Source organism: Muscardinus avellanarius (genome assembly GCF_963383645.1).
Source record: "Muscardinus avellanarius genome assembly, chromosome: X".
NCBI classification, from domain to species: domain Eukaryota; kingdom Metazoa; phylum Chordata; class Mammalia; order Rodentia; family Gliridae; genus Muscardinus; species Muscardinus avellanarius.
This window is the reverse complement of record NC_137792.1, coordinates 25,962,969-25,975,429: the sequence shown is the minus strand read 5'-3', so window position 1 is coordinate 25,975,429 and position 12,461 is coordinate 25,962,969. Positions and strand designations below refer to the sequence as shown.

Here is a 12,461-nt window from a genome sequence, read left to right as displayed (position 1 = left end):
AGGATCAGCAAGATGGAAGTTTTATTGAGTGTAAAACCTATATGATCTGGTAATTTCAAGCTTGGTAAGTGGGGGAATTCAAATGTTATTCAAATACATACTGAAGGCAACAAAATAAACCAGTTTCAGGGGTGATGTTAATGTTGGCTTGAAACTGTTTTCTGTGAGATGTTAGTTATATGGAAATGTCCTGGAGATCCTCTGGTACTCTTCATAGTCCCTAGTTTGGGCATATTAGAGAAAACATATGTCCCTTCTCTTTCTGTGCCTGGCTGATCTCACTTAACATTATGTTCTCCAGGTCTTTCCATCTTCTTGAGAATGACATGATTTTGTTCTTCTTTATAGCTGAGTAGAATTTCATTATGTGTATTTCCCATAATTTTGCAATCCATTCATCTGTTGATGGAGACCTAGGTTGGTTCCATATTTTGGCTATTATGAATTGTGCTGCTATGAACATGGGTATGTATATGTTACTCTAGTTCTCTGATTTCAACGTCTTTGGAAAAATACCCAGGAGGGGTATAGTGGGATCCAGATAATGGAGGGAAACCACAGCAAAGCTAGAATGGAAGGATAGGAGAGGAAGGAGGCTGCAGTTGATTAATAGAGGAGCTAGATCTGATTATGTGTATAAGTATGAATATAACATGGTTAACCTGAACACGCATTGTTGGAGGCAGAGAAGGGGAAGTGGGGGCATGGAGAGGGCACCAAGCACAGTCTGAATGTATGCCATGCCATTTTCAGTATGTTCCACATAAACATAAATAAATAAATAAATAAATAAATAAATAAATAAATAAAACTAATAATGGAAATGTCCTGAAATACTAAGTGGTAGCCTAGGAACGAAGCATCACTAGTGATAAAAATTGAGATAACATTTACATTTGGCAGTTGCATCTTTTCCTTTAACAATTAGATTGATAAGCAAGTCAACCTTTCTACTATTATGACTATCCCCAACCTTTTAGTGTTGTACATGGATGATTTTGGAAGTTCTAACAAAGGACTTGCTTAAGTCATCTGAATATTTTATTCTTATGTTCCTCGGGTTTATATATGATTAAGAAAGATATGGATTATTAATATTGTACAAATATGCTAGTAATAGGAAAGGAATCAATTATTGTTCCTGATAGTTTTGGTTTTCAGAGGACATGCCGAGTTATTAAGAGATGCATGATTGTTTTTGTCTAATTCCATGAAGGAAAGGAGCATTGCTATACAAAAGATAATGAGTTTGATAATAAGAAACCTAACTGAGAAATTAAGTGTTAGAGAAAAAAATAGTAGCTTATGTTTAATTCCTGCATAATGTGGAAGAGGGACATATAAGGTTTAGTGATACCCATCATGTGTTTAGATAAGGAGTGTTAGTTAATATCTTGGGACTTCTGAATTCTAATGTAAGTGATTAAAATCAATTAATTGATGTTAGATGCAGAGATCTGTTTTTATCCTTCTTTATCTTATTTTGGGGGCTTTTCACTCTCAAGAGCCTGAGAAGCTAAACTTTTCCTTGATAACTTGTTATTTGTGGTAAGAGATAAAACATTGGAAAAACTCAATTATTCTTTAATTATCTTTTCTATACTGGGGTGTTGTATATATTTCAAAAACTTAGTTTTGAATCTCCCCCAAATTAAAAACCAAGAATACTGTAATATATTTTCTAGTTTTCTGATCAATTTATTTACAAATATTTCTCAAGCAATTATTTAAACAATGATTAACACCCTGCCTGTTAATAAGGAAATAGAAAAAAGTAGTATCCTTGAGTCACTTATAATAATAATTGCCACAACCTTTATGTTTTATTTCCTTACCATATTCCCAAACACACATATTCTCTCTCTCATTCTCTCTCTCTCTCTGTCTCTCTCTCTGTCTCTCTCTCTCTCTCTCTCTCTCTCTTTCTCTCTCTCTCTCTCTCTCTCACACACACACACACACACACACATCACAGACAGCCACAATCATTGCATTAAAATAGAATTATATATAGTTATTTGCTTGCTATGCTCTCTCCTGTTAAATTCACAATGTTGATGAGAAGAGACAAGTTTATCATTAAAAAGCACGATATGCAGAGAAGTTATTCTAAATATTTTTTGGAATAAATTCTTTTGGAGCAAATTCTTACCTGCATTTAATGATTTACCTGAATTAAATGGTCATTTAGGGATTATGATATAGCAAAAGCACCTGGAATACCTATAAAACATAATATAAGGAGCTTCTTTTAGTAAGGTTTAATTTCTCATCTCTTAAAGAGTAGCATCAGTATCATTGGAAATCATCTTTGACCATTGAATTTTACCAATAAATGGGTTTAAATTATGGTGAAATTGCACATGAAGCTTCATGAGAATAATATTCTTCTATTTTTCAAATTCATGAGAATTCTAGTGCCTTTCAACTTGCTACATTTAGCCTTTTGTGATATTAATTAATCTATACTTATCCCTCTTTATCTCAATTCTAGGCCTTTTCATTCTTAAGAGTCTGAGAATATGAAAAGAGCCAGCATATAAAAATAGAACATAATAGATGTACAGGGGTCAATAATGATAAAACTACTCCCCTGACTTTCCTATGAAACAGTAATCATGCAAATATTAAGGGAGTTCCAAAATATTTTTGGATTATGATTGCTAGTTTTGAACTTATCCATAATTAATTTGAATGAAAAGGAAGAACTAAACTACATTTAAAGCCAAATACACATCACACATTTTAGACTAAAATGTGCCAGTAATAGTTTCAGTTATATTTTTAGTTCTGAATTTCAACTGAACTCCCGACTAGTATCCCCAGCTGATATATTTTGTTCATTCCTGTCCTTGTTGCATAACTGAGTCCTATCTACTTAACTCTTAAATATCACTTGGTTCCATCCACTTCTTTCCAACTCAACCACTACCTCTCCAATCTAAGCTGCTATCTTACCTCACTTGAACTACTATGATATCTCCCACCTGTCCATTACAGTTTTCCTTATGTATCCAATGATGATCAGAGCCTATCACAAGGCCTGGCCTATATGAGGTACTCAATAAGTAAGTAGTAGATCACAGAGCAAAAATATTTGATAGGTGTGGCAAATACTTACATAGGTAACTACAACTTTTTAAAACCATTGAATAGATATTTTAATCAAATATTTCCAATCTTTAATCAACCTACGTGTACATTGCTTTATTTTTTATTATATTGTTATTCTAATACACACATACATATCTACTCTTTCCTCCCTCTATCTATCAAATGACTTTTGAACAAATACTTGTGTAGGTCCAACTTGTAAGTACCTCTAGAAAAGAGAACTATGAGTTTTTAAATGCTCTATGTCTCTTTTCAGATATTATTTCATAAAAGCTAATGTTTTCTGGTTATATGCAATAAGTCCCACATTAAAATACCGTACATGTATTCAAAACATTGCTAGCAATTATATGGAAATAATTATATACCCACATCATATTCTTTATAATCAAGATCAAGTAATAAACTAGCATGAATGGTCATGGACAAGAGCTTTCTTTTTTTCAGACAAAAACCAATTTGTTTTCTTAACAAATGTAAGCAAATGGAAAGAAAAACAACACTTAAATGTTCCTAGATATTTCTTCTGAAATGCTCATGAACAATTTAGAAGCAAAGAAGGAAATAATAAATCTGTGAGCTAGAGAGGACTAACATTGATTTTTAACAAAGGAAAACCTATTCACTTTGCAAAGTCGTATACTTTAAAACAGCCATTTTCTTTAAAGCAATTCAACTGCCTAACTGCCTTTAGAGAGGAGCTGAGTACACAGATGCCCCACCTAAAGGCTGTCAAGTTATTAAACAAACTTCAACTTCCAAAACATGTCTAAGGCCAGATTTAATATGAAGTCCCCAGTTTAAGATCCCTAAAGGCAGAAATTTAACATATTTTTTTTCCTTTTGATAACCTTCTGCACTCATTCTCTGCTTGAAATTGAAGAAAATGTGATATTTTTTCCCAGAGAATCATCTCTTGAAAGAGAAACAACTCAAAAAGCCTACAATGTCTCTATAATGCATTCTGTACTTTAGGAACTTTATGTTGAAACTATTTTGTTTGCATATTAATAGCAGTGATAATAATGAACATAAAAATTGCTGATGTGAAGGAGATAAACACATTGAAAGAAAACTTCATAGTAATTTGATATTAGATAAGTGTTTCATTAAAACAAATCACCATTGTACATAATTTTTCTCCAGTTCATTGGCAGAATGTTTGCTTTGGAAAATAAACAGTTTCATTCTAGTTTTAGGTATAATTCTAATTTTTATAGCAACAATTATTAGGAACAGATAGGGAATCATACCAAGAAACCTATCTATTATTGATCCTCATAGGTAAAAGAGGGATTAGATGAAATCTAATAACACCAGCTTATAACTCCAGTTCTTGTGAAAGACTTAGAAAATATATGTATGATTTCAGCATTTTTATTTAGTGGGACACAATAAATGTTAACAGAAATGGAAATAAAATGAAAACAGGACAAAGAAGAGGCTAAGAAGGTGATTTTTGTTTCTGATTGTTCAGTTGCAAAGACTGCTCCTCTTTGATTGATTTATTTTGCAAATTCCTAGCAAAAGATCTGTAGGTCCATAGCTAGAAGGTAGATCTCTAGTATAGTTCAAATTTGGAGATTTACATTTTATGCTTAGAAGAAAAGAAATCCCTTAAGTATTGAATTTTCACTGCAAAGTGCAACACATACATATATAACACTAAATGGAATTATTTTTATAAATACATTTGTTAAAAGGGGGAACTTAGCTATTATTAGAAGATTTATTATTTATTTATTTATTTATTTATTGTACTAGGGAGGGAACTCAGGGACATTCTACCTCCAGGCTATACTCTCAGATCTATTTTATATTTTATTTGGGAACAATATCTCTCCAAGTTGCTGAGAGCCTTACTAAGTAGCTAAAGCTGGCTTCAAACCTAGCAATCTTCCAGTTTCAGCCTCCCAAGTACTGGGATTACAAACATGCGCTACCATGCCTGGCCACTTAAGAGTTTTAAAGGACCTCTGGCAAGAGGTAACATAAAATGACTGCTACAGGTAGGTAATGAGTTTGTCCCACTAAACATAGCAGTTCAAAGAAGAAGAAAGCCATTCATTCCTTTTTACTGGGAGTTGGAGCTAAGCTTGATAAAGGGATGTGACAGGAGAGCAGGATGTGAAGGCAGAGAGGAAAAGAGGACGTGGATGTTCTTTAGATGTTCCCTCTTTGCCAGGCTATTGGAACTTGATCTTGGAGCTAATAGGAGACCCAATCCTTATTCTCTTCATCCTGGACCATCCTGGCCTTGATTGTCACCACCTACAATCTTTGTTCTTTATTCAAAATGTGCCATCTCCTCATAAATATGTACAATTATTACATATTAGGCAAAAACAATTTTAATCTTTAAGGAAATGGAAATGTTAACCACACTGAGTTGATCATTACATGTTGCATACATAAATCTTATTATAATTTAGCTCACAAATATATACAATTAATATAGTAAATATAAATAATTGTAAAAGAATGTTTTCTATCTAAAAACAATTGCCATATTGTTAAGCCACTTATAACATTTTTTCTCATCCTTCTTGCCTTTTTTTAATACTATTCATCCATTCCTGTCCCTCTCTTCCTCTTTTCAACTCATACTATCTTAATTTGTTTGTATGTATGTGTGTTTGTGTGTGGTACTGGGGATTAAACTCACATTCTACCTCTGAGCTACACCTCCAGCCATTTTTAAAGTTTATGTCTGGAAACAGAGTCTAAATTGAAGGCCTTCCTAAGTGGCAGAGGCTGGTCTCAAACCTGTGAACCTCCTGTTTCATCCTCCAAAGTACTAGGATGTACAGGTATGCACTACCACACCCAGCTTGGTTCCCAAATTTTAGCCATCTTCAAATATTTCTGATTGTCTACATCAGATGCTCACCCAGTCTGCAGATGGCCTAAGTAGAATATGTGCAGTCACTGTGCCTATTCTGTAATTCAGATATTTGCCCATTTGTGTTGCTTCTATAAAAAATCATCTGATAAAAGTAGATGGATACTTTCTGAAGAATCTTAAAATCTCTGAAGACAGTAGTGACTAATAGAATATGAATTAACATGAGAACCATACTTGCTTACTTCATCTTTGAGGAAAGTACAAGAAACTATTTTCAGACTCTTGCTTTCCAGGGACTGATGAGGAACAAACCTGGTAATGGTTTTAATCAGGACAGAAAGAAGATAAAGTGCCATATTTTTATGAAATTTCCCCCACAAAATTATACCTGCCTCATTTCACAACTCTCTACAAATTTATTTTATGACATATTTTTATTTGACCTATCAGTAAACTGAGGGAGTGATTAACCTGTCTCAAAATATGTCATAAATCATTGTTTCAGTCAACAGTTTCACTGCTATAATCCAAAAGACTGACCATACAATTTAAGGGAAGAGAGATTTATTTGTTCATAGTATTTGGAGATTTGGGGGTTCAGTCCATGTGAGGTTGGTGTCCACAGAGCACAAGATATGGGAGAAATTGGAGAGAAGGCACACAAATAGCATGGGAGAGAAGAACCATATATTGCCAAAGCCACACCCCCAGGGACCCCTCCTTAACAAATAAGCCCAGCTTCCAACATTGCCACCTTGTTTCCCTGAGGGTTAAGAAATTATCCTAAACCTAAACCATTATAATCATTTGCAAAAATCACAGTATTAAGAATATGCCATGATTGAACTCCTGACAAATCTACTTGTTCATAACAGGTTTGCTTTTCTTTGTTTCTTAGGGTTTTTTTTTTCCCAGTCATGTTTTATCTCTCCTGTTTTCCCATTTTCTTCACTAGTTTGAAACTTTTTGCCAATTTTGTATCTCCCATATAGGTCATCCAATTTGTTACTGAACAATTTCTCAAAACAGCTTCTTAGTTCATCCCTTTTCTTCTTTTGTCACATTTTATTTTCCATTTATTGTGTTTTCATGCAGTTCTGAAAAATTTTACAAGTATTCTTTTATAAAGATTATGAAAATTTTTCATATAAAAGATAGTAGTTTCTTTTGTCATATTCTTCCCTCTCTGAAAAGGTAGGAGTTTTTTCTTTGACTCTTTCAGTACCTGTCCCCCCCAAGTTTGATTACAGTTGAAGTACTTAAATAAATGTGTCATTTGCTATAATGTAGGAATACTTCTTAATTTAAGAAGCATAAAAGGAGTTAAGGATAATGCGGTCATTCTAGAACATGTCTCTCCTATTCCCCTACCCAGACCACAAATTTTTAGCCTAGTCTTTTGTAGTGTATCTGTTTTGTACACCTTCATCCCTTTCCCCCTGCGATTCTGAATCAATAGGCTTATATTAGAATTATGGGCTTTTATATTTTTGAAAAAGCTCCATAGGGATGTCTGATATGCACTCCTTATTAAGAATGAATGCTTAATATTGGAATCAAAACACAATAAGCTTTCCAACTATGATGAATAATCCAATAGATTTAATTATGATTTTCTTTCTGTCCAAAGCTAAGACTAGATGTTAATTGCTAGAGAAATAGATAAGGATACCCATGACAACAGTATATTAATATGATATCAAAGCTTAGAAGTTTCATTGGCAATGAATAATTCAGTACTTAAAATATTTAGAAGCTATAGAATTAAATTTAATTTGTATTTTTCACTGTGAATGAAGTTGATTGAGATTTTACATTTACTTTTGTAAATCAAATGCCACCTTCTTTTTTCTGGCTCAGAGACTAAGCATAATACCACATACAAAATTTTACTTCCTGTTTTGATCCATTATTTTGCTCTTCTATGCTGTATCACTGAAAATTCTCAAGTAGACCATAAACTGTAAATATTTCTCCTAGTTACAAAATCTTCTCACACAAATGTAATAGAATATTTAGTGAGCTCTCTTTCACAAAATTAAAAAATCGAAAGGTCCTGACTTTGTATTCTATATAATTGAGATTTAGATCTAACAATTTTAAGTTATTGCTTCATTCTTAGTATTTCCTTCTCTCTCTTTTCTGTGAAATAGGAATAATAAAATCCTTGTTGATTCTACAAATGGGCTGTAAAAATCTCCATAGCCATCAGCTATGAAGTAAGAGGGCTAAAATAAAAAACACAAAACAAAGAGGCTAAGATAATAATTCTAAGGCAGGTTTGGTTCATAGCATTATAACCAGCAATAAGAATTCGTTGATGAAGAATCAGAGGCAGACTCTATCATCTTAATATTCAAAGTCCTGTCCTGGACTAGCTGTATCATCATCCTCTTGGAGCTTGTTAGAAATATAGGATTTTAACCCCTCTACAGACCTACTGCATGATAATCTGAAGTTTAGCAAGATTACAAGAGATTCTTGTGTATATTAAAGTTTGAGAAACAATTCTCTCTTGTGTGCCCTCCATGCATTTTTAAAATTAGGAGTTAGGAATTATAAGTATTGAACAACCTTGGAGATATAAATATTAGCTCTACGTTTTCTTTCTATCTCCCTTCATGACTTTTGTGTTTTAGGCAAAGATTTCTCCACTTCAATAGTCCTTTGTATTTTGTATGATCCAGCTTGCTCCCATGCTACATTGGTTAGTTTCTTAACTATGCATATAACTTCTAGACTTTTCTTTCTGGTCTAATTTTGAAATTCTCATTTTAGTCCAAATACCTATCTTCCTGACTCCTTCCTCAACATTAGCCGGTCCTCTGACTGGGAAGCTAAGCTCTAGCCTTGACAGTCACATATTTTTAAATGATTTGTTTTATATTAACTTCCAGTGAATTGCAAACTCTTTAGTAAAATTCAAGGTCCTCTCTGCCCAAGACACAATACATACCTGTGGCTGAACCTCTCCCTATATGAGAATATAGTGACACAAAATCCCAATTGTGCACTCCTGATTAGATCATGGAGATTAGGCACTACAGGACTTAATTTCTTCTGCCTTCTCCTTGCTGTTCCTGAATCTCCATGTGCCTAAATCCAACACAGTTTTGCTTTTTGTTTTTCGATTTGGGGGTTGTTGTGTGTGTGTGTTTTTTTTTTTAATTGGGTTTAGTGCTAGAGATTGAACACAAGGGCATTCTACCTCTGAGCTACAATTCTAGCCCTATTTTATTTATGAAACAGTCTCACTAAGTTGCAAAGAGCCTTGCTAATTTACTGAGGGTGGCTGCAAACTGTAATCCTCCTGTCTGAGCCTAACAAGTACTAGGATTACAAGTGCGCACCACCAACCTCAGCTAGTCCTACCTTTTCTTTAAATGTCAAAATCCCTGAGAAATCTCTCTTAATTATCCTTCTACTAGAGTTTTTCTTTGGAGCTATCTATATTCGAGTGCCTTGCTTTTTCTATTCAACTGTATACAATATAACAATTTTTTTTTCCAGTGGTAAGGGGGTTCCTGGAAGCCCTTCTACCTCTGGGCTATACTCCCAGACCTATTTTTACATTTTTATTTGGAAACAAGGTCTCCTAAACCAGTGTGCTGCTGGCTTCGAATCTATGCAATCCTCCTGTCTCTGCCTCCCAAGTGCGGGGATTACAAGCGTGTGCCACCATGCCCGGCTACAGTATAACAATTTACCATTCACAATTGGCTCTAATCTCTTCAACTAGATTACATAATTCCTTATGCCTAAAGACTTGTACTTATTTTTATTCTCAAGGAGAACCAATGATAAATAGTAATAATAATGATACCAGGGTGATAATAAAATTGAACTTCCTCCTTTATTCATCTCTCCCTCCTTTCCACTCCTCTTTTCTTCCTGAATTCTTTTCTCTTTTTGCTACTAACAGGACATAATCACAAACTTCAATGAATTTATGGTATGATTGGAATGCTGACTAAGCAGTGGCTTCTGCAGCACTATAAAGAGGAAAGTAGTAAAAACTGAGATACATGGAATGGAGCCCTAGATGCATGGAAGTAATACATGTTTACTAGAATATACCTCATGGGCTAGTCATAAGACTATGGTCAAGACAGCTTGTGAAAAGTTCAATGACTTTGCATACTTTTATATATACTGTGAGCTACTGTATCTTGAAAATAAAGGTCTTGTTATCACTTTTGTTGATTTATGAAACTTTTAAATTGCTAACAATATGCTACCTCAAGTTCTAGGATTAAACAAAGTAGTAAAAATTATCAGGAAATTTATGAGGAATGAGAATCTCTAGAGATTCAACTCAGTCTCAGAAAACATGCATTCTTTTATTCATTTGTTAAGCATATCCTGACATATACTATGAACATGTCATGGGGTCCTGAAGTAGCTGAAATAACAAAATATATGAGTATTCAATAATTTGTGTCACATCTCTCAGGAAGAGTGCTGCACAGTCTGTCCCTGGCATAAGAATTTGGTAGTCATTCAAATTTAAATATGAAGGTATCTCAAGTTCTTATGTATTTTCTCATTTTCTAAATTTTAGTAATATTTTAATTTCCTTACTATTCTGTTATCTTTTAAAATAAAAGGTAAATAATGAAAGGTTGTCATTTTTATTTAATGGTAAAAAGGCATTTCGTTTATATGCATACTTAGTTGTAATAGTCTCTGTTTTAATGGAACAATTTTTCTAACACTTTACTCTTAAATTTTGTTCAAGATAAAAAGTATATATTTAAACTTGACACCATCAATGACTAATAAAAACATTCTGGTGGTTATAGATTATTTTAAAATTCATTACTGAACTTTAGAGGTTTCTTGATGGGCTGCCCCTGAAAGTAATTAATTTTTATATTTATGTAGCTTTATAATGCAAAATATAGTGATACAAACAAGTTAAAATAAATTTCTTTTTAATATAGTAATGAATTTTATTTAAAGATCTTTAGTTAAAAAAATACTATGGCTAAACTATGTTTGATCTTTTTCACCTCAAATCAACAATCACTAAGAAACCCAAATACTTTGTTCGTGTTTAAATTTTACAACACTTCATAGACTATTAAACATGGAACATCCTTGTGGGGACAAGAAATCGAATTTGCTCTTGAGAAGGTTTTCAACTAATTGATTTGTAGGACATTATACCATCCTCTCTCGCTGACAAGCTTACAAAAATAAAAACTGGAGCTGAACTGAGAGGGTGCTTTTTTTTACTGACACATAAAAGGTGTCTTTCTGTCTTGTATCCTTTGGATATGGGCATGTCAGTTTCATAGAGTAACTTTCACATGGAGCTTTTATATTCCTTTCTCTCCCAGTACAACTGCATGTGGTAGCACATTGTTTCATCTTTTTTCAAATAAAGGAACGTGGAGCTTCATTTTTTGTTTTGCCTTTTTGGTATCTTTCAGGAACTCCAGGATGGCATTGGGCAGAGGCAAACTGTTGTCAGAACGCTGAATGCAACCGGGGAAGAAATAATTCTACAGTCCTCAAAAACAGATGCCAGTATTCTCCAGGAAAAATTGGGAAGCCTGAATTTGCGGTGGCAGGAGGTCTGCAAACAACTGACAGAAAGAAAAAAGAGGTAGGGTGACAGCTAAAATAGGAATGCTAAAATTTTAACAGAGCTATTTAAACTGTCCTTTAAAAAAGATTTCATGAAAGAAGATTATAAGTTGGGTTAAGGCAATTAACAGTAAGGAGACCATCAAATTAATCAACAGCAGTAAAAAAAAATTTTATTCATTTTTCTCAGATACTAAAATATACACTTGTTGCTACTCAGTGCTTTTCGGCTATTTTAAAGTTTTAAGTTTGTTTTAAACATCACACATTTGCTTAAATGTGAATGTCTTCCATATATTCTGACTTTAGAAAGCAGAATCTCAATTATTTTCGATGATGAAAAAGTGTAATTATAAATGAAAATTTCATAGGGAAGGTAGCTTTCTTGTTAGATTTAATATCCACAAATATGCTTCTTTGCTAAAAATATGATAGCAATATTTTCTTTTATTTCCAATATTTTCTTATATGTGTTAGTACCTTCTTGAAAAGGGAAAAAGAAACCACTAAAAAGGTTATTTTTTAAATTCAGTCATCCTTTAACTTTCCCTTGGAATGCATAGAAAGCCCTGAAAGCCAAATGAATGCTGCTACAGTTGCAAAGAACAGATATTTTACAAATGGGATTTGGTATTATGCTTCTAGTGTTTGATGCTAGTGTTTCTTATTTCACAAAGGAGAACTTGGCCTTTATTTACCAAATGAGACTATTTGTTATAAACAATGAAACCTCAGTTCTATTGCCAAGCCCTTGCATCCTACCTATTATCTACATAGTAGGTAGATTGTAATATATAAAACTGGGACAACTCATTGATGGTCATTTGGGGCTATGATCTATTCTTATAGAGAGCAGACATTAGTTGACCTACACACACACACACACACACACACACACACACACACACAC

General features: G+C 33.4%; 1 protein-coding gene across 2 annotated transcripts in view; it reads left to right on the top strand.

The window, feature by feature from the left end:
- The window catches only part of DMD (dystrophin), a gene marked incomplete at both ends in the record, with an annotated part of 2,101,015 nt that overhangs the window by 1,190,933 nt on the left and 897,621 nt on the right, over positions 1–12,461 (top strand). For both annotated transcript variants that reach the window (XM_080719244.1, XM_080719243.1), the window contains one exon: positions 11,395–11,570. In XM_080719244.1, coding sequence (XP_080575370.1) covers positions 11,395–11,570 — 176 coding nt within the window. The remainder of the gene's footprint in view (positions 1–11,394; positions 11,571–12,461) is intronic.